The following is a 26,910-nucleotide window of genomic DNA, read 5'->3' as shown; positions in this document are numbered from 1 at the left end:
CTGACATGGACAGGTCAGAGGTAGATGTGACCGGAAGAAGGGGTACACCTGCACAACTGACGGATCTGACATTTTGTGACACGACTGACATTTACCGGATTGATAAGACAGCTGAAGTATTCACACAGTTAGTGGGTAACTGGAAGGATTACTCGACAGGCCGGGGTGACTCAGACTCTGGGAGTGACTGTGGCTCTGAGAGAGAAAGGGAGCACAGAATAGAAGAGCTAGAGAAAGAAGTCTATGAGCTCAAAAGGTCACCTGTCAACGTGGCAAAATGTGAACAAGACCCTTAGGGAAGAGATGGAAGAACTCAGAGGAGTAGTAAAAGGTCTTCTGCGGGAGAAGAGCTTGGACGGAGATGTACAGCGGCCGGGTCCGACTGGTGGTGGGACGGAGTTGCTAGTGCCTGTCTTGGCAGAGGGCCGTGAAGAGATGAGATCTCGTGAAGTTGGGGAGCTAAGAACTGAAGAAGACAGCCACCCAGTCGGGTCAACTGTAGTGAGGGAAGTGTCTGTGGTAAAGCCAGAGCCTCCTGGCCAGGAAGAGAGCAAGGCCACAACCTTCAAGTCTGTGACTGACGTGCCCGAGGACATGCAAGAAGCCTGTGCTGAGGAAGGTGTGCATGAGGCTTTTAAAGAGGCAGTCAAGGCATGTAAGGTGCACTGGGCACCTGAGACTCGGCAGTTGGTGATAGTATCAGCCAGGGAAGACACAGCAAAGCGGGTAGCTGTCCTGAAAAACATACATCTGCAATGTCTTCACGCCAAACAGTTGGTCAGGTGGAGTAATATGAAAGCTGCTCGACGCCTAGAGTTAGTAAGGGAGGCTATGGATCGGCTGGGTTTGTGGAAAGATGTAGTTCTGGTACCCAAAGGTCTGATTGGGAGAATCATTGGAAGATTCAGGAAGGTAATGCAAGGCCTTGTGAATATCTTCGGTGTGGTGAGGGTGAGGATGCCTCCTGATGATGAAGACCAGGTATCCAGTGAAAAGGGTAGGATTCCCATCATGGTGGTTGGCTCTGTGGAAAGCCTGAGAAACTTCCGGATGCTCTTGGAGTATTGAGTGGGGTACCTGCAAGAGATTGAGTAGTTGAGGCTGGACCGTCGGCGGATCAATAAAGAGGTACGGAACACCAGGTGGTGGCCGCTTTCAACCCAAGATGTAAGGACCCGAAGGGTTCCGCCAAGTAGTGACATGGCAGGTGGCAGAAGAATGTCAGCAAGTGGCAGTTCCATGGGCCGTACGAGGCTGAGAGACCTTAGTTCCTATGAGACGCTGAATGGGTCAGACTCAGGCCAGACAGTAGGCTCGATTAAGACTTAAGACCGCACCAACCGTGAGAGCCGGTCAGTGAGAGAAAGGAGTGTGGTGACTAAACAGTGTCTGATAACGCAGATAGACTGTGACTGGAGGGCCAAAGATCAGGGCCGATATTCTGACCGCTGGGGGTGGGGGAGGCCTAACATAGAGATGAGGCCGTATGACGGATGGAGACAGTTCTCTTGACCTGTGGGGCAAGGTGTAATGAGTGCCCGGTCGCGAGATCCTGGGGTAATGTTGTGTGTTCAACCACACAAGTTTGAACAGAGGGGGGAGGTATGTGGTGTAGTGACCACTGTGTCCGCTAGGGGGAGCTGTGTGCGTGTCCCAGGACAGGCGTATAAGCATTTCCAGTGTCCTGATAGGTGTAGGATGCTGAATGATCGTAATGTATCTCAAGGTGGGTGGCCTTGAGATGAAAACTTGTCTATATGTTGATCAGCAGTGATACTGCTGAGGTTTCGTGCCAATGGGTTAGGGAGAGCTACCTACAAATCCACCCAGGGGTGTGGCTAGAATGCCATAGTAAAGAATGTATGAATGCTTGTAGGACCTGTGATGAGGTCATAGCCATGTGACCCGGTGGGCGTGGCTACGGACCATCTAAGGTGGCCAGGGTAGGTCACATGAGTGAATGCTAGGACCCGGTTGGTCCATTGTGGAAGGTCCCGCTGGGAGATGGGGCTTCCTGCCTGACAGCACGTGAATGCTGTGAGTAATGGCTGCAAGCGTCTGACAGTTCCCAGGAGAGGAGACGGACATCTGAAGTATGGAGTATGAAGCAGCTATGAGAAGGTAACCCTGACAGGGGATATAACTGTGAGGCTCGAGAGCCTGTGTGCTGGACATTGCACAACCTGTATGACTACAGGATAAACAGAGTGAAGCTCTGTCATGGACGCTATGCTGTTTATATGAACTTCATGTTGCTGCTGTGGGTTTATGATGCCTGAATAAACCGCATGGACTGTTATTGTTTTATGGAAAACCCGTGCCGGATGTGATTATTTGGCTGCCAAGCAAGTATCCCCTACCCGAAAGACAGTGCTACCTTACAATATATATATATATATATATATATATATATAGTGGTGTAGTGACCACTATGTCCGCTAGGGGGCGCTGTGTGGGTGTCATGGGTATAGGATGCTGAATGACCGTTATGTATCCCAAGGTAGGTGGCCTTGTGATGGAAGCTTGAATATGTGTATTGATCAGAAGAGGTACTGCTGACATTTCCGTTACAATGTGTCAGGGAAGCCTGTGTGTGGCTGTGTGTAATAGGACCTTTAGTGAGGTCATAGCCATGTGATCACCTGTGGGTGTGGTTATGGACCATATAAGGTCTGGTCATATGAGAGAGAGAGCATGGATCTGATTGGGCCATGTGGAAGGTCCCGGCAGGCCTATGTGGAGGAAGGTGTGCTACCTTCCTGAAGACCACGTGCTGAGGCTGCTGACCTGGTGAGGCCTGTGTATATTGGCTGTATGTGAGGACGGATAAGCCTCCTGTGTTTGCTGAGGCTCCAGGACTGAGCCTGAAATAATGGACACATATACTTGCTTTCATCTGAGCTAAAGGCTATTCCTTATGTTATGTGCTGGTCATGGTTTATGAAGCAATAAACCCTGAGAACTTTTAAAAGGAACGTGCCTCCTGATTGACTCCTGTGGCTCCTTAGCGAGTTGAATCCCTACTATATATATATATATATATATATATATATATATATATAACTATATACACATGTGGTTAAAATTGTTGGTACCCTTTGTGTAATGACAGAAAAACCCACAATGGTCACAGATATAACATGAATCTGACAAAAGTAGTAATAAATAAAAAATCTGTGAAAATGAACAAATGAAAGTCAGACATTGCTTTTCCACCATGCTTCCACAGAATTTAAAAAGAAAGCACTGACTCATTTAATAACATTGGTCAGAGTGCAATGCAATGTTTTCTCGCCTTGCACTCATCCAATTTATATGCTCCTGTGAGCAAGCCATAATGAGCAAACTGGAAGGTACTAACCAAGGAGAAACGCAGTTCCCCAAGGGCCTCAGTCTCTACTCTATGGTATCTATACTTTTAAGGAAATAGCATTCCATTTTTAATTGCAATAAAATAAGATCAGAAGTTATCTATGAAATAAAAATATGAGAAATGTTATCTAGTGTGGTCATCTATGCTAGTTAAATAATATTACATTTTACCCCATCTTCTGAAAAAAAGGAAAAAAAACTTTACACATTACAGAAGCAAAATTACAACAGGATTTAATAAACACTAAAAAATATAGCTGTACCTTCAGATTCTTGTCAATGGAGTTTATTCCTGCAATAAAAAAATATAAAGTTTATTCATTGACACAAAAATACTGTATAACACAATAAAGAATGTTGTACTTTTCTGAAGTTTTGCAAATTGCATTGTGATAGATTACCGTAACTGTTTCCTGAAATGCAGCATTTCTTGAAAGTCATAATGTTCTGTGTCAGGGTTCCAGTCTTATCAGAGAAAATGTATTCAACCTGACCAAGCAAGTCATTGAGGCTAGTTGACCTGGCTTTTGCTGGTGTGTCTTTTTCCGCAAAATACATTTCAATGTCCCAGTCAATGTACATGCTATGGACCAAATGGATGAACTCTAATCTAAAAATATAAATATAAAAAAGAAACTTCAAAAAGCTTGAACAATTTTTTAAACACTGCATGAATTTATTTAATTACAATTGTATATTATATTTTTCTCCTTATCCTTGTTTTAGCTCTAAAATTCTCTATAAAGGCTAATTTAGGCATAAATGATGATGATGAGTGAATTGATCTGTCTTGGATTGACTTTGAGTTGAATTTCCTGAAATTCTCTGATCCCTACAAATTTGATAAATTTCCAATTCAATTCATGAGGAGCTAAAAAAAAATGCCCAGCACCATTTCATGCACAGCTGAAGACCACAGCAACAAAAGAGCATGCAATGATGTCAGGTATGGCCGCATGGGCTACCCCATAAATCTCTGCACCTATCAAATCACATGGTCTAGCACAGGCAATTAAGGGGGACAATCACAGCCACCATAAAAATGAGGGTAGGGCAAGTAGCGCCATTTTAGGATTTCAGAATGGGCACAGTCCATTACACATAAGAACAGAACTAGATCTAAATATACTTGTGGTACCAATAAAGTGCTGAAGCATATTCAAAACTGGAGTGGTGATCTCAGTCTGCGATAGGGATAGGGAGTTGCTGTAACTGCATAGTCAGTGTGACTATAGATTGGTTCATCTGTGATAGTGTAAGGAGGTGGCAGGGACCCTCATGTACCTTCTCTCTCCTTGATGCTGTTCACCTGTGTCACATGCGGCACTCTAATGTTTTATTAATGTTTTGCTATTGTGTGCACTGTAATGTATTTGTCATGTACTGTAATGTGATGTATTGTGCTTTCGCTCAGAGATAGATTAGTAAGTAGTGCAGAACCATAGGGGGATTAGAATAGAGGGGGCACAGTAGAGATAGAGCATAGGATAGATGTAATAAGATATAGGCAGCATAAGGGTTAAGTAGATGGGAGGAGTTAGAGCAGAGCAGCACAGAGAAGAGAGATATAGGAAAGGCACTTCCTGATTAGAGACAGACGCCCAGGCACCTTGCCCAAGGGCAGGACGTGTGAGCAGAGTATTACAGGCCATGGGGATAAGTATGCAGATTGCAGTAAGGGGCCCCTGGCTGAGAATCGTGCAGGTGGTCACCACCTTATACAGAACCGTTCCAAGGAAGGATCCGAAGTTAGTGGCTGGGATAAGGAGGCAGCCAAGTTGGCGAGCCCGTCACCCTATAATTCGCAGCCAGACCAGGGAAACAGCAGGAAGCTGGTGGGCCTGGAGCATGAATGGAACAGAGATTGTCCAAGGAAACAGGTGGGACACGGATTGTCCAGGGTTATAGTTGAGCTTGTTGGGAAGGAGAAGCTGATGCAGAAGATAGAGTCTGTCCGGATGACAGGGAAAGATAAGATGTCTCTGTGTTTAACTTGTGCTGCCTGTGTGAAGAATTCAGATAAGAAGATGTCTCTGTGTTTGACTTGTGCTACCTATGAGACGAATACACTGCTGTCTAGTAAAGTTAAGCTGTTGGAAAGAGACCTTGTCTCTGATGTGATTCGTGGAGCTCATAAATTCGGAGCTGACATAGCAGCAGGTGAGGAGAATCTGACAGATCCTGTGAGTGTGCTGTGGTGCATGCTGCACATGCAGTACAGGGGACTTTATTTATCTTTTCTTGTACAAGGTGCCAGGGTGCTCATTGACTGTTGCTTAGAGAACTCGCCCACGACTACCACCCCATGCCAACTTGTTACACTTGGTGTAGTCATCAGGATCGACACCAGCAGCCCTACAACTGCAAGACTGAGAAAGAAGATTCCTGAGACTTGTAGACTGGTAACAGCAGTGAAAGAGTTAAAGATGGCGGCTGACAGTGACTTTAAGATGGCGCCGAACGCTGACAAGGAGACAGCGGTCAGTGGCATGAAAATGGAAGGCGGTGGCGCCTTTCATGGGCATCATGGAAGGAAATTGGCACCAAAAGGAAGGAGGCCACATCCCACTGTGATTAATGGCCGCCTGAAAAGGGAGCGAGCAAAGAAGAAGCTTCAGCCTTTCCAGCAGAGCATGAGCAATGAGAATTTTTTCTCTTGACATATTGTACTTTATGATAGTGGTAAAATTTCTTTGATATGACTTGTGTTTATATGAGAAAAAAATGGAAATTTGGTGAAAAATTTAAAAATTTCACAATTTTCAAACTTTTAATATTTATGCACTTAAATCCGAGAGTCATATCGCACAAAATAGTTAATAAATAACCTTTCCCACATGTCTACGTTACATCAGCACAATTTTGAAAACATAATTTTTTTTTGTTAGAAGTTATATGGGTTAAAATTTGACCAGCGATTTCTCATTTTTACAACAAAATTTGCAAAAACATTTTTTTAGGGACCACCTAACATTTGAAGTGACTTTGAGGGGCCTGTATGACAGAAAATACCCAAAAATGACACCATTCTAAAAACTGCACCCTTAAAGGTACTCAAAACCTCATTCAAGAAGTTTATTAACCCTTCAGGTCCTTCACAGGAATTTTTGGAATGTGGAAGAAAAAAATAAACATATTAAAGACACACATTAACTTCCAGATATTTAAAGATTTAGGAAGAATAAACGAATCAACCAGGAATCCAATCAAGAAGCTTTGCTCCTGTGGGCACAATCACAGTCATGACAAGTATTAGCATGGCTGTTATTGGCAGGGACATGCTGTGTAAAAAAAAAATTACATTGGTCCCTCTATTTTTGCTAACGAGTGCAGGTAAAGCTGACAGCTGCATGCTGCAGCCCTTAGCTGTCGGCTTTATATTGTATGGTTGTCAAAAATAGAGGGGTCCCACGTTGTTTTTTTAAATTATGTAAATTAATTTAAAAACCAGTGGGGGTCCCCAACTATTTTTGAAAACCATCCAGGCTAAAGCAGACAGCTTGGGGTTGATATTCTCAGACTGCAATCTAAAAATAACAACCCGCAGCTGTCCCAGAAAAGGCGCATCTATTATATGTGCCAATTCTGGTGCTTTGCCCGGCTCTTCTCACTTGTCCTGTTGCAGTGGGAAGTGGAGTAAAATTTGTGCGGTTAATGTCAGCTTTATATTGTCAGCTGACATCAAGCCCGCAGGTTAGTAATTGAGAGATGTTTATAAGACACCCCATTACTAACCCCATAGTTAAATGTAATGAAAACACAGAGTAAAGTCCTTTAATTGAAATAAACACACAGAGTCCTTTATCCGAAAGAAAGTCTCCCTACTCTTTTTTACCTATTTACTACTGTAAAATTAAAAATAATAGAACACCATATTCCTCACCTGTCTGACAACAATCAATTTGTCCCACGAAGAGGCCAACTGTGCTGCACCCGGATTGTATGGCTGAGCGGTGGCATCATATGATGCTGAATAGCAATGATAGCCAAATAACAAGTAATGATGGATTACACGGTAAGTTCACAACATCGCATGTCAAGAACTTAAAATCCTCATTCCTTTTGAATTTTTCAAACACATTTAAAACAGTGGTTGTGTCCTTCAAATATCCTGGATTTCTTAACCCTGCTCTTCTGTTCCCATGTACTATACACTTGTATTGCTCCCGGGTCACTATGACCCGGTTTATTAAATCTTGATTTTAGATACTCTATCTCAATTATTTTTATACCTTTAGCTTACTAGACTGTATGGGAACATGTTTGGAAATATAAAAAAAGAAAAATGAAAATGAAATCTTTATTTTTTTTTATTCAGAAAAAACTTAGTAATAAGCAAAACGAAAAATAGCAAACTACACATGTGGTAAAAAAATGAAACCAAAACAAGCAGCTTCAAAATCAATAAGAGCTTCTATACTACATCAAAACATACCAGTGCTCAATGTCCAGTAGGGTGACCGCAAAAAATCGATGTCGGAATTTTGTCCGTCTGGACCCCACAAAACGATTCCCCTTTCCAGATATTGAGATAGCCAAAATTTGAGCTCGATCAAACGACGTTAACCCGTGCCGCTCGTCGCTCAAAGTTTGAAAAAATCCAAATTGAGGTATTTTAAGATTTAGGTATTTTGCATAGTCTGTTAGACTATAAAGAATGTGACAACAACATTGCAGAAATAGCCCTGACCAAATTTTCGAACCATTTGTGGTATTTGAATGCAGAGTTGGTGGGATTATCGTTTTTTGATCCCACCATTACAGACAATGAAAAGTTGTTAATGGCTAATAAATTGCTCAGTAGCACAGATGAACCATCAGAGCACGCTAGGGTTGTAAATCCAAAAGTTAGGAAAGAAAAATTAAAAGAGGTAGGAAGTAACCGACTTTAACGACCTTCTGACAAGAGATGAAGAACAAAAGCAATATGTCCTGCAAGTTGTAAGCAAATGCCGAGCATTATATTCTGACGTTTCAAAAACTACTTTAACAAAAGCTCTAGAATAGATTAGATAACTATGTAAAATTATCAACTCATGTAGGTTAGCGTGCTCTGATGGTTCATCTGTGCTACTGAGCAATTTATTAGCCATTAACAACTTTTCATTGTCTGTAATGGTGGGATCAAAAAACGATAATCCCACCAACTCTGCATTCAAATACCACAAATGGTTCGAAAATTTGGTCAGGGCTATTTCTGCAATGTTGTTGTCACATTCTTTATAGTCTAACAGACTATGCAAAATACCTAAATCTTAAAATACCTCAATTTGGATTTTTTCAAACTTTGAGCGACGAGCGGCACGGGTTAACGTCGTTTGATCGAGCTCAAATTTTGGCTCTCTCAATATCTGGAAAGGGGAATCGTTTTGTGGGGTCCAGACGAACAAGATTCTGACATTTTTTCCCCCCCATATGAGATCCGGTCACCCTAATGTCCAGCCATCTAACATGCTAATCGTTCAGTCAGAGCAGTGAGAATACGACACCACTTGTAAAAACATTGAGTTTTTCAAATGTAAATAACCCCCTGCTTCAAAAAAAGGAGGAGCCAAGGAAAAAAAACAGCTCTTAGCTGCAAAAAGTTTGTCAGCTTTGCAGACAGTATGCAGTGACCTATAGCTTACAGAATCACACAGTAATAACACTAAGTACATGTAAAAAAATAAGGAATAAAAGTATTCCTTTACAATATACAATCTACCAACAGAATTGAATAAGAAAAGCATAACAATCTAGATACCTGTAAAAAGCCAAGATACAGCCTGGAACAAAGATGTGTACAGAGCTGCTGTCCAAAGAAACTGAAAGGTCAAATGGCTAAAGGGGGTTTTACACATAGCGATATCGCTAGCAATATCGCTAAAGCATCACCGATTTGGTGACGCAGCAGCGATATCGCTAGCGATATTGCTATGTGTGATACTTACCTCCGACCGGTTCCCCCGCTGTCTGTCGTTGATCGCGCAGCTCCATTTCTCGTCGGGCACTTCCTGCTGGGCTTCCTGCTGGCGCTGACGAGCGATGCGTGGACGCAGACGGGAGGACGTCAGGATTGCCGCGTCTGAAAGGTAAATAATGACCGCTGTATCGCTGCTGCATCGCTGTGAGATCTGCCTGTGTGGCAGCTCACTAGCGACCATTTAGCGATGCACCAGCAATCCTGATCAGGTCGTATCGTTGTCGGGATCCCTGGTGCATCGCTAAATGTAAAGGGGCCTTAAGTGTGCTAGCATATGTATACTGATAAGATCAGAGAAGATAAGAACCCTTCTGAAAACAAGGAGATAAGCCAGGAAGACAGACTTACTTAGCAAAAAAAAATCATTTGGAGGCTTTTAGAGCTCAGCTTTACAAAATAAGGCCCTCTTAAGGGGGTTTTACACTAAGCGATATCGCTAGCAATATCGCTAAAACGTCACTGGTTTTGTGACGTTATAGCGATATTGCTAGCGATATCGCTATGTGTGATACTTACCAGCGACCGGCTCCCCCGCTGTCCATCGCTGATCGCGCGAGAATGTTTGGCTCCATTTCTCGTCGGGCGCTTCCTGCTGAGACTTCCTGCTGTGACGACGAGCGACGCTGGACGCGGGCGGGAGGACGCAGGATCGCTGTGTGTGAATGGTAAGTATCGTGCGCTGCGTCGCTGCTGCATCGCTGTGAGATCTTTCTGTATGAAAGCTCACTAGCGATCATTTAGCGATGCACCAGCGATCCTGACCGGATCGGATCGCTGGTTGGATCGCTGGTGCATCGCTAAATGTAAAAGGGCCTTTACACAGCGTGTTATTTATACATGTGTAGTGCACACCTAGTGATCTCTCTGGATGCGCTCTACATTTTAGTATAGACTGCGCACCAAAAATAATCAATATAAAGCCATTTTTATGGTGCGCAGATCTCAATGCATACACCCGGCAGAGCGCGTGTATGACCCCATTGAAATTATTTAGGAAATAAATAAATTGATATACAATAGTAGATGCAATAAATAGACCCAACCTCAAGGTTTAGAAACTTATAGAAAAATATCTACAGGGCCACACAAATTCTCTTACGGGTCACTATGACCCGAACATAACAGCAGGGTTAATACAAGTGGGTTTTTGGTAGCCCATGAAAAATAGGCACTTGGCTAATTCATATTTGAAAGACATGGAAGGGTTTAAATATGAACTATCAAAGTACCTAGAAGAGGGTATAAGACTGGGAGCTATAGACAACATACTTTATAGATGGCTCCTACCTGATTACCCAATTTTGCCTATTTTTCATGGGCTACCAAAAAACCACAAATGGGTATTTCCACCTTCCCTTTGCCCAATTATCTCTGGAATTGACTCACTCAATGATAATTTGAGCCCATGGGTCAATGAACACCTTCAGCCCCTTGTATTAAGAACTCCAGGATATTTGAAGGACACTACCACTGTTTTAAAAGTCTTTGAAAAATTCAAATGGAATGAGGTCTTTAAGTTCTTGACATGCGATGTTGTGCACTTACAGTATATTCCACCATTCCCCATCATTTGGCTATCATTGCTATTCAGCATAGTTTGAATAGATATAGCAATTATTCATTGAATTTGAAACAATCTATCATTTCAGCTTTGCAATATCTGTTGGGTCACAATTTTTTCATCTTTGACTCTCAATTCTTTCTGTAACTTCTAGGTGCCCCGATTGGCTCAAGGTTCTCCCTGTTTCTCGCTGTTCTTTACATGTCTTGGTGGGAGGAGGCGCTTACATCTTCTCTGACAATAACCCATACTAAGCCATATTTATTGGTTTGGGAGATATGTGGACGACCTTCACATGTGTCTGCGCCACACATAATGCTTTCATTCATGAGAGAGCTATCATCAGCAAAAGACAAATTGACATAGGTTACAACAGCCTAAATGCCAAACAAGTTCACAATACTATCTGAAATAAATCCAAACTCCTCCCACCATGCGAAAAACACCTTTCCTGCAATAATGAACATTCTCCAGTTACTTTTTCAATTCCTTAAAGTTCACAGTTAAATGATATAAAAACAACTGCTCTAAAATACTTACCTATAATCAATCAAGATGAGACAATGCAAAATTATTGACAAAGGCTGCAGATATGTTGCTAGGAAAGGATAGAAACTTTCTATCTCCCAGCCTCTTAAGACAATTTACCCCATCTCATTGGCTATCAATAAAGCGAATGTGCAGGTAACAGATGCAACATTTGTACATATGCACTTGATAGAAATCGTTTCATCACAATATCCCCCACTACAAGATACAACATTACCTCTTTCATACAGTGGCTGCAGAAAGTATTCAGACTCCTTTAATAAATGTTTCACTCTTTGTTTCTTTGTTTCATTGTACCCATTTGGTAAACTCAAAAAAGTTCTTTTTTTTCTCATTAATGCACACTCTGCACCCCATCTTGACTGAAAAAAACAGAAATGTAGAACCCTTTGCTCAGACACTCATATTTAAGTTATGTGCTGTCCATTTCCTTGTGATCCTCCTTGAGATGGTTCTACTCCTTCATTGGATTCCAGCTGTGTTTAATTAAAGTGATAGGACTTGATTTGTAAAGGCACACACCTGTCTATATAAGACCTTACAGCTCACATTGCATGTCAGACCAAATGAGAATCATGAGGTCAAAGAATCTGGCCAAGGCGCTCAGAGACAGAATTGTGGCAAGGCACACATCTGGCCAAGGTTACAAAAGAATTTCTGCAGTACTCAAAGTTCCTAAGAGCACAGTGGCCTCCATAATCCTTAAATGGAAGAAGTTTGGGACCTAGACGTGGCCCCTCCAGCCAAACTGAGCAATCGTGGGAGAAGAACCTTGGTGAGAGAGGTAAAGAAGAACCCTATGATCACTGTGGCTGAGCTCCACAGATGCAGTAGGGAGATGGGAGAAAGTTCCGCAAAGTCAACCATCACTGCAGCCCTCCATCAGTTGGGACTTTATGGCAGAGTGGCCCGACGGAAGTCTCTCCTCATTGCAAGACACATGAAAGCCCGCATAGAGTTTGCTAAAAAACACATGAAGGACTCCTAGATTATGAGAAATGAGATTCTCTGGTCTGATGAGGCAAAGATAGAACTTTTTGGTGATAGTTCTAAGTGGTATGTGTGGAGAAAACCAGGCACTGCTCATCATCTGCCCAATACAATTCCAACAGTGAAACATGGTGGTGGCAGCATCACGCTACGGATGTCTTTTTCAGCTGCAGGGACAGGACAGCTGGTTGAAATTGAAGGAAACATGAATGCAGCCAAGTACAGAGATGTCCTAGATGAAAACCTCTTCCAGAGTGCTCTGGACCTCAGACTTGGCCGAAGATACACCTTCCAACAAGACAATGACCTAAGCACACAGCTAAAAAAACAAAGGAGTGGTTTCAGAACAACTCTGTTCGCATTCTTGACTGGCCCAGCGAGAGCCCTGACCTAAACCCAATTGAGCATCTCTGGAGAGACCTGAAAATGGCTGTCCACCAACGTTCACCATCGAACCTGATGGAACTGGAGAGGATCTGCAAGGAAGAATGGCAGAGGATCTCCAATTCCAGGTGTGAAAAACTTGTTGCATCATTCCCAAGAAGACTCATGACATTGCTAGCTCAAAAGGTTGCTTCTACTCAATACTGAGCAAAGGGTCTGAATATTTATGACCATGTGAGATTTCAGTTTTTCTTTTTTAATAAATTTGCAAAAATGTCTACATTTCTGTTTTTTTCAGTCAAGATGAGGTGCAGAGTGTACATTAATGAGAAAAAAATGAACTTTTTTGAATTTACCAAATGGCTGCAATGAAACAAAGAGTGAACGATTTAAAGGGGTCTGAACACTTTCTGTACCCACTGTAAATTGTGACACCAAATATGTTGTATATTGTGTTACTTGTTCATCATGTCAAGTAAGACACATTGTATGTACCACCAGGAAGCTTAAAAAAGGAATTGCTGAGCACATATCAAACATCCACAATAAGAATAGCACTTATTTAGGAGCAACTAAACACTTTTTGTCCATTCACAAGGGGGACCTCACTTATTTTGCATTTTTTGGCTTGGGGGACATCATATACTGGCAAAGACATCTTACTGTCACATGAGCATATTGGATACTGCACCTTAATACCAAATATCTCCACAGTATGAAATATAAAATTGATGTTTTATATATATTAATTTTGTGTATTTCAATTAATTTATTACTGTCATCTTGTGTTTGACCTCACATATTTTGCATTTTTTGTCTTGGAGGACGTCATATACTGGCAAAGACATCTTACTGTCAGAGGAGCATATTGGATACTGCACCTGAATACCAAATATCTCCACAGTATGAAATATAAAATTGATCTGTTTTATATATATTAATTTTGTGTATTTCAATTAATGCATGATTGTCATCTTGTTTGCACAGAAGCTGACTTTTCCATGTAATCTTTCTCTCCCTATGTTTATTGGATCTTTCCCTCTATATATACTAGCCTTCATTCACTTAGATATCCTATGAATAAGGGCACAACTACCACGCCCGAAACGCATCAGGTGTTTTTTATTTCTCCTGTTTAAAAAGTGGCTTAAATAAACTTTAGAGATTTTACCTTTTTGGAGTGCCAAAACAAGTTTTTCCTTTTCTCCTGCTATGGCTGTAATCACCAGCCGGACTGGCACCCACTAGTGGCATTTCTAACTTCAGCGCAACAAATTAATCACGTAGAAGCTCCCAAGTCCTCTCTCCCCCTTTATCTATAGTTCAGTGCACTTTGGAACTCAAAAACCAGAGTCCAGAGGGTGGCTTACATTCTCATGCATGTGAAAACAAAAATCGACATCTCTTCTTGTGAGAAATAATGGTATTTTTTTATCTTCTTTAAAGGCAGAAGAATCCACTAGCTGTTAAGGCATCTGCACCACCATCATCTTGACAAAATGCAAGGTTAGTTGATAAACCAGTGGATAAGTTGCAGCGTTTGGTTATTTCCTTGACACACAACTGGTGATGGATATTTGTCATTTCAATGGAGGAGGAGTAGGAGAAGGAGTTTTCGGAGTAAAACAAGATGGCAATGATGAACTTGGTGATGATGATAGTGAAAAAATGCTACCTAAGGGTATGGCTTGGCTGATTGAAAGATGAGCACGGTGAGGTAAGAGAATAGCTTGAAATTTCCTTTGATTGCTGGCCAGCTTGACTTTGCCAAATTAATAGGTGATGTTGCTTCATGGAGAGATGTAGTTCCTAGTCTATAAGAACTGAGGCATCCACGACTTATTTTCCTGTTGCAGAGCCTGCAGTCTGGCAAAGAATCATCTTGTGTCAACATGCAAACGGTAGTTGAATATTGCTGTGCCGTCAAAATATGTTGTGGGTGCCTGCTGAACTAGGACATGCCCCAACATGCAAAAGAGCTGCCAAACAGAAGAACCTCACACATATGACTCAACACCACTGCAACCTGACATTCCAGGTGCTGTAGAGCGTTCTCCAATAGCAGCACATGCTGAATTTCCTGCTCCAGTGCTCACCACAGGAAGAGCTGATTTGACCCCAGAGGATGTTTTTCACGTCGTGTGTGCTGTTTATCACCAATGCAAGCAACCTCTTCCTCTGATAACCTCAACTCATCATCACTTCTGTCTGGTTCCCAGGTTTTGATCATCATCATCTTCATCGTTGTAACGCTCGCGCCCTGATTGGGTGGCGCGAGCGAGGATTGTGGCCCCATTGTGCCACAAACCAGACTACCCTGAAGGGGTGTGATAAACAGCTACATTGGTGTTCACTAGAGCCTCTGATGGTGAGGTTAAATTGTGTGGCAGGTAGCTGCCAGGTACCACTCCAGGGCGGTGTCTGGCTGTAGCAGCTGATCCCACTGGGGACAGAACACTAATGACAGGTGCGGGCAAGTACAGACGGGCACGACTGGTACTCTGGCAGGCACGGAGGGCACACTGGCAGGCAGGTGGGCACAGCTGGCACTCTGGCATGTGGGCACGGGTAGGATAAGAGAACAGGTAGGAACCAGTTCATACTGGAGGGATCGGAACCGTAGGATGCTGGACAGAAGCAGAGCAGAACCGCAAGGTGCGGAACAGGAGCACAGCAGGACCGCAAGGTGCGGAACAGGAGCAGAGCAGAGCCACAGGTTGCAGAGTGAAGAGCAGAGCAAAGCTGCAGGGTGAGGAGCGAAGAGCAGAGCTGGGCCGCAGGATGCGGAGCAAAGAGCAAAGCAGAGCCGCAGGGTGCAGAGCGAAGACCAGAGCCACAGGGTGTGGAGCAAAGAGCAAAGCAGAGCAGAAGGAGTAGACACAAGGCTACACACAGCTGCGTAGAGAAGGAAGCAGACAGGGACATGAACAGGCACAAGAAACAGACTTAGTACAGACAAGGACGGACACGGGAACAAGTACAAAGGATACAGGCCTGGGCATGCAGCCCCCAGGGAGGCGGAACACAAGACACACAGAGCACAGAAACGGGTCTGGGTATGCAGCCTCCAGAGCGGCGGTAAACAGGACAAGACCTGGCAACTCAGCAGCAAAGTACAGACTAACAGAGTTTGTTGCTCAGGCCTCTCCCTATGAGTGGAGATGCCTTAAGTACCCGATACCTCTTGGTAAAAGACTGGGACCCAATTAGGGGTGTGCACTCTGTCTCTATAACACTCAGGAAGTGCCAGCGCCACCGCCCTAAGCATACAGCCAGGAAGTATGCAGCAAGCAAGGACATGAGGCCCACAGCATGGAGCAGGCAGAGGACAGAATTCACAGCATGGTCCATAGTGGTGAGTAAGATGGGAGATGGGAAGCCATGCAGTGATGCCGGCAGGGATGTTACAATCGTCATTCATGATTTGGCTGACAGGTACCTCTGTGTGTGAAATGGCCGGCGCTCCCAACTTCCCCCCTTCCTGTCCCTATTTCCAACTCCAAGGTTTGCCCTGACTCAGGTACTAGTACTGTAGACTTGTGGTTTAGGGGACTTTGAGGCTGAATAGAAACCGGAAATTCTTCTATGTACTTTATTAACTATTATGAAGGAGGAGGTGGACAGAAGCAGAATGCTAATTCCAGTTGATAATGTCTCTGTCAGAGACTATATCATTCTGCTATGATTGAGGTAAGGGATCAAACATTTACTCCATCACGCCCTCCGCTTCTTCCCCAATAATCCACTTGCTAGATTTTGCAAAGGAGGCCAAATGTAACTTGCGTTTGGCACTACTATTGCCAGGATGGTGGATGCCACCACTACAGGTGGTGGTGGAGTCACTCCTAATGGCAACCACGTACTTATCTTTTTTATTAGTTTTTTTCTATCTTTCTGACTCTTCTGTCACCCATGCTATGTTTGTATTTAGAATACATTTTGGACAAAATAACATTTAATTTGTTCATAAACTTTGCTAATAAACCTAACCAGTTATTGGGTTAAAATTCTCCCACCCTTGACAAAAAAACTTCACCCTAAATAAACTTTAAATAAATAAATATATGCACAGAAAGTAATTTGAGGCAACAATCAGCAGCATTGTTCTGGTGCCTATGATTGTTAAATGTGACTAGTCAAACAATTGTAAAACCTAAACTTTTTTATTGTTGTCTTTTTTCTTTCTTTCTTTCAATCATCTTTTTATTGGTTTTAATACAAGCATAAGAAGACAAGCAATGTAAATATACACAAGGTTACAAGTTATGCACTTCCTTGGAACATTCTTCCATTGGTTACTATCACCACCTAAAGATCATATTTCAGTTTTTCAAATATGAATCAATGGAGTAGTCATATGTTGTCTTTTTTATTTACATTTTTTTTAATAATTACTTTCAACCTAAATTAAAAGTAAGTTAATGAAACCTAAAATGATAGGCTGTAAAGTTGCTACACGTCAGTTCATGACCGGTAAGAAACATACAGCAACACGGAAATAGTCTTCAAAAATTGCATTAGGTCTTTATCTATCTCTAACCTGTGCGCTCTGAGCTACTATCCCTATACAGTACAGCCATAAAATTGCATTCCATAGCTGGCACCTATGTTTTATACTGCCTGTGATAGTCCACCTGATTGGCTGTGCTACACCATGTGATTTAATTGCTGCAAGGCGTTATGGGAAAGCGATGAATTGTGGATTTCAGGAAATTTAACTCAAATTCGATCCTCCGCCGATTGATCCGCTCATCTTAGAGAGGTGGCATGTATCTATCCTTCCGATATGACTTTAACATTTCAGATGGAAATACCTCTTTAAAGGGGCTGACTTGACTTGTCTCTTTCCTACGGTGTGCTCCAGGTGATTCATAGTTTAGACCAGCTGCTAGCCTTAAATATGCAAATCTCTGGTTCTGCCAACAGAAGGAGGAGTGCAAGGATACTAAGTTGGTCAGCTAGTTATAGAGCAGTGCTTGTAAGATCTAAAGCAAGGAGCTTTAAGGAGCTGCACTCCTTACTTAGAACACCATCCACTGTTGATAGACTTGCAGAGGTTGCCGGTAACTTAGGCAATGAGCATTAAACTATAAATTTTAATTTTTGAGAACTGAGAGGATTGTTAATAAGAACACTTTGCAACTTCACTCATTTAAGATAATGTTGAGACAACAACACTTAACTAACATCTAACTATATAACAACCAATAGTCCCAAAAAGTAAACAGGGCACTTCAACCATATATATCCAACCAGTCCCTCATAACCAAATGAAGGGCAAAGAAGAGATCCCACAATTAACTTCAGTTAAAAGGTATATATTTTTATTAACAAAATTCTAAAAACAATGTGAATAAGCAGCAAGATAGCCATGATAGAGAACACCTAATTGAAAAATAACAAAAAATGGGCTATAACATTATGCAGGGTATTGCACAGATCACAACACATGAGTAAAGGGTTAGGTAATATAAATCCGTTGTAATAAGCAATAAACAGTGAGGAATTCCAAGTGGAGAATAATCCCCTAATACAATAGTTAAACCACCCTGATTAAATCCATGCTGCATAAGTAAAGTACACCATACACATGCTATCAAAAACCCTAACAAATGGCAATTAGCCACAAGAAGAGATAGACCGTTATCAGAGCTCCATTATTGAGGACCATAAATCAGTCCACAAATAAACCCAAATAGGAAAAATAAAAGGAGCCAAAATGATATCTACCTGTGGCACAGGATCAAAAGGTGTCCGCACACCCCGACGCGCGTTTCGCCGCCAGCTTCTTTAATCATGTGTTGTGATCTGTGCAATACCCTGCATAATGTTATAGCCCATTTTTTGTTATTTTTCAATTAGGTGTTCTCTATCATGGCTATCTTGCTGCTTATTCACATTGTTTTTAGAATTTTGTTAATAAAAATATATACCTTTTAATTGAAGTTAATTGTGGGATCTCTTCTTTGCCCTTCATTTGGTTATGAGGGACTGGTTGGATATATCATCTAACTATTAGGCTGGTTTCACATTTGCGTCTGTTTGCGCAGCGTTTCATCCACAGTAATCCGTATGCATCATGTTTCCCTATCTTTAACATGGTGTACGCAGGGGCAGGGGATTGCATCAGTTCCCATGCGTCTGCGTACACATGCATTGTTTTTCAGTGTGTTGTGGGATCCGGCGAACGCATCATGTTGGATTTTTGGAAGCGGCAAAATCGGTCAAATATGCGCAGGCATGCGCATGCGGATGAGTGCGTCAAATAAACACATTACTGTCTATGGGAACGCATGCGTACGCAAGGACATGCATACGCATGCGTTCGTAACGCATGCATTTTTCACATACTCATGTCCGGGAAATGAGACTCAACCATCGGGTGTGGCTTGTGTCAAGGAAATTCTCCCAACGCATGTGCTGAAAAAACGCAAACGCATGCAAAAACACATGCAAACGCAGCTTTTTTTGCCATCATGCGTAAGCTGATGCAGATAAAAAATGTAGCGTAAACATGCGTTTGTATGCATTTTGACATGCGTTTGCGCATGCAGATGATACGCTGCGCACAAAAACGCTAATGTGAACCTAGCCTAATTGATGACTCAATTAGTGGCTTGAAAAAAAATTAAGATAGCCACTTGATGTTTTCCTCCTGGTAGTGTTCGTGTTTCAGTCACGGGGCGTCGGCGGCGCATGTTCACTCATCACTCTGTGTGTAGAGAGCAGCAGCTGTAACCGCCATGACTGAAAACTGAATGCTACCGGGAGGAATAAAGTTAATTTCCTCACGGCAGAGGATGCATATGCTCCTGCGCTGGCTGGTTCAGAATGCTATTAACTTGCAGATTAACCCTATATCTGCAGGTTTTTAGCATTTGTTCACATGACAGATCCCTTTAGAAAAGACATAACATTAAAATAATAAGCACGTTGGTGAATTTATTACTAAAACTATACTTTTAGGTAATGATGCAAGAATATATTATCTTCACATGCTTTCAGTATAAATATAGAAATTTGACCACATTATTTTAGTTTCCAATACAATTCCCTGATTTTGTTTAGGAAATATAGGAAGGTCCAACATATTTTAGGTGTTATTTATACAGTCGTTGAATTCTCATGCTCCTGAATATCCTTACGTGATATACATTGACATTGGAACAATGGTGCTCATCAGTATTGTATAACCCCAGAAAACAAGGAAGGCACTGTAAGCAGAAGTCGTGTTTGCAGGTAAACTCGGTAGGTAACTGTGTTTTTCTTGGAACCATTTTGTCCAAAAACCTGAAGCGATGGCCAGCGACACAGTAAAGGTAATCAAAATCACAAATACCTACAAATTAAATGAACAATTTTAACATCAAAAGATATGAAATGTTTGCAGAAGTTCATGGGTCATGCTATAACAAATGAATGTACTGTATGACTATATGGTAAAACATAAAATTATATTATCGAGTATTACGTTATAAAAAAATAAATAATATAAAAAAAGCTCCTAATATATAAAAGAAAACCTCAATTCATTGATTTATAGTTTTAGGCGCTTAAAATTTACACTACAAAACAATGTTAAATTCCCTGGTAGCCTTTCTGAAATAAGCTGTGAATCACATACGTTATATCCCTCTTACATGCTTGAAGATCTGTTCCCCAACAGTATTTCAACTATAAATATCTACTACAAGAGTGATAAAGTTTGACAGTTTGTTCTTAAAAAAATTCTCAGCCATTTAGAGCATTTTAAAGTGTTAGGTATTTATTGCACAATTTCCTGACCTGAAATATGTTTGTAACAGTCCAGAATGAATGTATCAAATTGTGAATAAAAATGAAATTTTCATTGAATGTGCATAAACATTGGTTAGTTAGAGTATATTAAAACAAAATTTTTAAAACATCTTGATTTATACAGTATCCAGTATGAGTACCACGTTATTAATGGTTGTCTGAGGAATGTTCTCCCACGCTGAATGCTCTTGGGCACCAAAATCATCAAGACACGCTGCTGGTAACTCCCTTTGCAATTGCCAACCGATGACCAAATGAGCTTGATGGGAGACAAGTCTGGAAACGCTACTTTCTATGGTAGTAAATTTAGGTTATGCAGGCTGCTGAACAATATGCGACCGAATACTGTTGTGTTGAAAAACAACCCAGGGGATACCACATTGCCCATTCTTCATACTGTGCCTCCTTTTCACACTGTCCCATCACATAGTCCACGTTTATGCAGTCACTATCTCCATATTGTCATCCTCCATGCTGCCCCTTTCTACACTGTGCCACCTATTCTCCTTCTCCTCCCTCTGCACACTGTCCCTCCGATACTGTGTTATCATGGTAACATCCCCACCAATAAAAGTTCCTTGTTTAATCGGCTCTATGGATCACTTCCCTTCACAACATCCTTGCAGCTACTGCAGTGCAACAGTGACATCAGCAGTGTGATCAGGTGACTACGTCAGCAGCATGATCAGGTGATTACGTCAGCAGTGTGATCAGGTGACTAGGTCAGCAGCGTGATCAGGTGACTACGTCAGCAGTGTGATCAGGTGACTGTCAGCAGCGTGATCAGATGACTACATCAGCAGTGTGATCAGGTGACTACATCAACAGAATGATCAGGTGACTATGTCAGCAGTGTGATCAAGTGACTACAACAGCAGTGTGATGAGGTGATTACATCAGCAACATGATCAAGTGACTACGTCAGCAGTGTCATCAGGTGACTACGTCAGCAACATGATCAAGTGACTACGTCAGCAGTGTCATCAGGTGACTACGTCAGCAGTGTGATCAGGTGACTATGCCAACAGTGTCATCAGGTGACTACGTGAGCAGCATGATCAGGTGACTACATCAGCAGTGTGATCAGGTAACTACGTCAGCAGTGTGATCAGTTGATTATGTCAGCAGTGTGAGCGATCATGTGACTACGTCAGCAGTGTGATCAGGTCATTACGTCAGCAACATGATCAGGTGACTACGTCAGCAGTGTGATCAGGTGACTGCATCACGCTACTCATATCTTCAATTGTATGAAGAAAGATGACAACATGGAAGAAGCGATATAACTGATCTCCGAGCTGGCAGTCAGTTTAATAACCAGCTTGGAGAACTGGCCGAATGTTACTCCTGTAGGGCACCAAAATACAGCTATCAAAGGCTATTTTAATGCACAGAAAGACTGCAATGGAGGCTGGAATGAATTCAGTGTGGCAGTGCATTCCTCAGTCATCCATTTATAACCTCATATAACCTCATTATAACCTCATTGATAGCAGCCATGGCATGTAAGTGTGGCAATTCTGTGATTGGTGCTTATACTTGATGCTGAATAAATCAAGATATTTTGAAAATTTTGTTTGCATTGTTACATCATTTGCAGATCACTAACACGTCTGTCCATCCTGTAGTGTTGTAAATTCAATTTTGAGGAATGTATATGTAAGCAGGTACTGGGATGCAGGAACACAGGGAATGCAAAGCAAGAGTTATCAGTAATGCAGTTTAATTATAACAATAGGGTAAACTCCTCACAGGGAGATAATTAACAACTGGAATTGCAAAATAACACAACAGTCTTGTTATTAAACTTATCGTGACTCCAAAGTTCCTCAGCTGCATGCAGTCCGATGAGGGTTGTAGTACCAGCAATAGCAGATACGGCTTCCTCAGGCATTTCCTGCCAACTACTGAACAAGCGTCTGGTGGCAACGGGCAGTCTTCGGTTTTACCCGTTGAGCCCCTAGTTCATTAATCTGCAGCACCGAAGGGGGTAATACCATGGAAGTCTCTACACGGTACGTGCTCCACTGCCTGTACTCGCTGGTGGATACAGATCATGATCTGGCACCTGGCACCCGTTCCTTACTGCGAGCACCTCACACTGTCTGGCGGTGCGTTTGATGCTCTGTGTGCTCCCTGTTCTCACAGAGCGCAGCGCTCACCTGTCTCCACTCTTCATCGGCGGGAAACTTCTGACTCTTCCCATGCTTCCTGCTCTCCCTTCCCTCAGCTCACCTTGCCCCCTCTCACCAGGTCATCAGTCCTGTCTGGTTCCCCATCTTTTCCTCCCGGCTGCACTGGATGCAGCCCTGACAGTTCTGGACGTGGCATCATACAGGTACCCATAGCCCGGTCTTCCTCCTTACACTCCCGCTCTCCTTTAACTTGCCATTCCACGGGTGAGAGCTCCTTCATCAGACGTTCACACTCTTCCACTCCTTGAATAATACATTGCCAAATCAATTGATTTTGTTCATAGCGAGTGGGAGGTACTCCAGCGGTTGTCTGCTCTGACCGGCGTAATTCAGGTTGACGGATAGGAGGCGGGAGAACATTTTGGTCCAATGAATCTGCCATCCCTGGTGCTTCAGGCCCGGGCACTTCCCTGGGAGCGGCGGACGGTGAATTATTCAAGTCTGGGGCTGAGGCGTCTGTCTCTTCATCATCACAGTCGAGAAGTGGCCACTTGGTTAATGTCCAGCAACCTTTCTCTTTCCTCAGGTCCCTGTAACAAACAGGGCCACAACATGCTGTGATGAACTATTCGGGTAGGTGCTTCGCCTTCTCGTACGGGTTGAACTTCATACATCCGTCCATCAGAGCCGACATGGCACTTCAATCGATGCGGGGTCTTCTCCCATCGATGTTCCAGTTTTCCCCAGGGCCACTTGTCCCCCAGATCAACACCCGATCTCCTGCTCTCAGAGCTGCCACTCGAGTGGGCGGCATTTCATGGTGCTGGAGTTCCCGGAACTTTGTCTGTACGAGTCGGTGAAGAGTTTGTAGTCAATATCGGTGTTCCCAAACCCAGGAAGACAGCCCCGTCTGCGGGTAGTCCTCTTCTGGGTCTAACTCCAGCTCAGTGATCTCTCGTCCCTTTCGCCTAAATATCACCGTATACAAAGAGTATCCTGTTGTACTGTGCACTCGATTTTTGTACACCCAGACCAATTCAGTCACGAACTCAGGCCACCGTAATTTCCAAACTTCCTCCAATGTTTGGAGCATCTGAATCAATGTTGATTGAACTGTTCGCAGGCTCCATTTCCCTGAGAATGATAGGGCGTCATCCTCGACTTCTCAATCCGGTACAAACGGTACAACTCCTCCATCACTCGACCTTGGAAGCAAGCGACTTGGTCAGAATTAATCCTCTTTGGGCAACCATACACCCGGATGAAGTCTCAGCAGATGGCCTGCACAGCTGACTCAGCAGTCTGGTCCCGGATCGGAATCACTACAGCAAACTTGGTGAAGTGGTCGGTCATCACCACATCACCAGACAATGTTCATACCCGAGAAATGCGGGCCTACAGCTAGGTAGTCAATCATCAGTAGCTCTAAGGGGGCAGAAGTCACGATGGTCTGTGTTGGAATTCTCTGCTCTGGAGGTTTGGCTAGTTCACAGCTCCGACATTGTTGACAGGCATCCTCTACTGCAGTCTTCAGTCTGGGGTGATACACCAGCTTCTGCAACCACTGGAACATCTGCTCTGGACCAAAGTGAACCCCTCTCTCATGGGCCTCCATAGCTACCACAACATCGGATCAACTTTTCTGGGAGCACCACTTGCCATGTGACCCCCAATTCCCGCACCAGCTGTACTCTTCTATATATCAATCCATCTTCCAACTGAATCCTCTCCCACTGTCTCAGAATCTGCAGAGCCCCTGGGGACAGAGCGTCTCTCTCTTGCCGGCTGGGAAGTTGCTTTAGGGCCACCCACTGTCTCAACTGAGCAAACTCCTTGTCTGCTCGTTGGAGATGCACCCAGTCATCCCAAGTCTGTCCTAGCACTTGCTCTCCAGACACCTCTCTGATCTGTCCCTGCGCTGCCACCAATGACCTAGCAAGGTCCCGGACACCAGGAATCTCCTCTGCCTCCAATTCTTCATCTCGATCGCGTTCCGGCAGCTCATGAGTCACTCACAAGAGAGCGGTCATGATCTGCTGAGCTCGTGGGATCAGGAAGTTTAGAGGTTAATTTGGACAGCCTCACTCTGAGATTCTGGGAGGCTTTTTATAGCCTCATTGTGGGCTCACTCCTTGTCGCTTATACTCAGACCTTGGCCAAGTGTGTGACCCTGGTGTGATTAGTGATTGTGATACTTTATGCTTGTTTGGTTTTGATCCGATTCTGTCCCTGTTACGAGTTCTGCCTGTCCCCTTCGTACTACTTTGCTATCTCCGTGTATGACTCTTTTGCCTTGAACCTGACTATGCTCTGATTTCCCCTCTTGTACTGCGTTGCTATCTCGGTGTATGATTCTTTTCTTACATTCTGACTATTCTCTGTCGGTTCCTCTGGTACTGCGCTGCCCTCTCCATGTATGACCCCTCGTTTGTCTGACCTGAGTTTCCCTAGCCTGTACTCCAGGATTCCTGTAATAGAATCCTACAGTCATCTCCTGCAACAGGACGCTAAGCCACGCGCCCTGTGGTCACATGATCGTAGGTCCTTGTACTTCTTTCTATCTTCAGTATCGCAGGTCCTGTTATCTGAACTTTCCCTGTAGCTTCAGACCCTGGGGCCCCCGTAGTCTGGGTGAGCTACCCTGCTCAGCCATGGCAGTCCGCCAGCGCTGACAGGATCCTGATAAGAGCATCGGCATGTGTGTTCTCAGCCCCAGCTCATTAAGTGATCTTATAGTGATACTTTGCCATGCGGGCCACCCTTCGTTGTTCCAGGGCCCCCAATTTAGCATTTTCCAGGTGGGCAAGGGGATTATTATTGGTACGCACCAAGACTTCAGACCTCAACAAATACTCTGCAAACTTTTCGGTCATTGCCCACACCAACTGCAGCAGTTCCAACTTGAAAGAGCTGTAGCTGCCTGAGTTTCGTTCTGAGTCGTGGAGAGATCGGCTCGCATAGGCTATCACCCGTTCTTTTCCTTCCTGCATTTGTGATAGAACGGCCCCCAGGCCATGTAGGCTCCCATGAGTGTGGAGGATGAAGGGTTGTGAGAAATTCGCATAGGCGAGTATTGGGGCCTCTGTCAAGGCCATTTTCAAGGCTCTGAAGGCTTCCTACTGACTGCTTCCCCATTGAATAGGTAGATTCTTTGAACTGGAGGGCAATCCCTTTAGTAGTTCCAGCAGCGGGTTAGCGATACAGGATAAATGCTTTACGAACCTTCTGTAGTACCTGGTAGGCCCCAAGAAGGCCCGAACATCTTTCACTGTTGTCGGGGTGGGCCACTCTTGCACAGCCGCTATCTTTTCATGCGCCGGTCTCACTCCTTCAGTGGATATGATGTGTCCCAAATATTCAATTTGTAGGTGAAAAAAGTGGCATTTTTGATGTTTCATTTCCAGGCCGTGACTCTGCAGCCGACTCAACACTTGCTCCAGCTGCCGAAGATGTTCCTCAAAAGTGGCTGCATAGACACATATGCTCCTTGTTCCTGCGGGGCCTTCACGTAACTGAGAACGGGTCTTACCTCCGTGCTCCTTCTATATCTGCAGAGCGCGGCACATACCTGTCTCCACTCTCCTCAGGGGGGAAACTTCGGACCCTTCCCATACTTCCTGCTCTCTCCTCCCTCTGTGCACCATGTCCCCTCTCACCAGGTAATCAGTCCTGTCCGGTTCCCCATCCTTTCCCCCCGGAAACACTGGATGCAGCCGTCACAATTCCGCATACAGGTACCCGCAGCCCAGTCTTCCTCCTTACATAGATATTGTATACTTGATATGTCCTTTTGGTAAAAATGTAGTACTGTAACAGAAATACTTACGATGGCAACTATATAATTCATCATGAGGTCCAATTTAGTTTTCTTTACTTTGAATTTTCCACAATTCTTCATTATTTTCGAGTCAAATCCTACGACCAAAATACAAAACAACTGAAGTGATAAATCTTTGCAATATTTATGTTATTGTGATGCAATATAACAACATAGCTTCAGAAGTCTTCAGAAATAAAAAAAATTTGCAATAATTTGGGCACCAATTTTAAAACACAACCTCTCCAGAAAACCTTAACCCCTTAATGATTTGATTTAACATTTGCCTCTTTAGATGCCAATAATTTTGAAATCTAACAAGGAGAATCTAGCTTACTTTTCT

General features: G+C 43.2%; 1 protein-coding gene across 1 annotated transcript in view; it reads right to left on the bottom strand.

Moving 5' to 3' along the window:
- Positions 1–26,910, bottom strand: part of ATP8B3 (ATPase phospholipid transporting 8B3) — an 807,548-nt gene that overhangs the window by 331,410 nt on the left and 449,228 nt on the right. The window contains exons 12-15 of the mRNA XM_073545649.1: positions 26,577–26,665; positions 19,964–20,157; positions 3,774–3,982; positions 3,636–3,664 (exon numbers count right to left, since the gene is read on the bottom strand). Coding sequence (XP_073401750.1) covers positions 3,636–3,664; positions 3,774–3,982; positions 19,964–20,157; positions 26,577–26,665 — 521 coding nt within the window. The remainder of the gene's footprint in view (positions 1–3,635; positions 3,665–3,773; positions 3,983–19,963; positions 20,158–26,576; positions 26,666–26,910) is intronic.

Source organism: Dendrobates tinctorius, unplaced genomic scaffold (genome assembly GCF_039654945.1).
Source record: "Dendrobates tinctorius isolate UK_male_01 unplaced genomic scaffold, ASM3965494v1 ptg000011l, whole genome shotgun sequence".
NCBI classification, from domain to species: Eukaryota; Metazoa; Chordata; class Amphibia; order Anura; family Dendrobatidae; genus Dendrobates; species Dendrobates tinctorius.
Note: the sequence above shows the minus strand (reverse complement) of the source record. Positions and strands in the feature narration are given on the sequence as shown.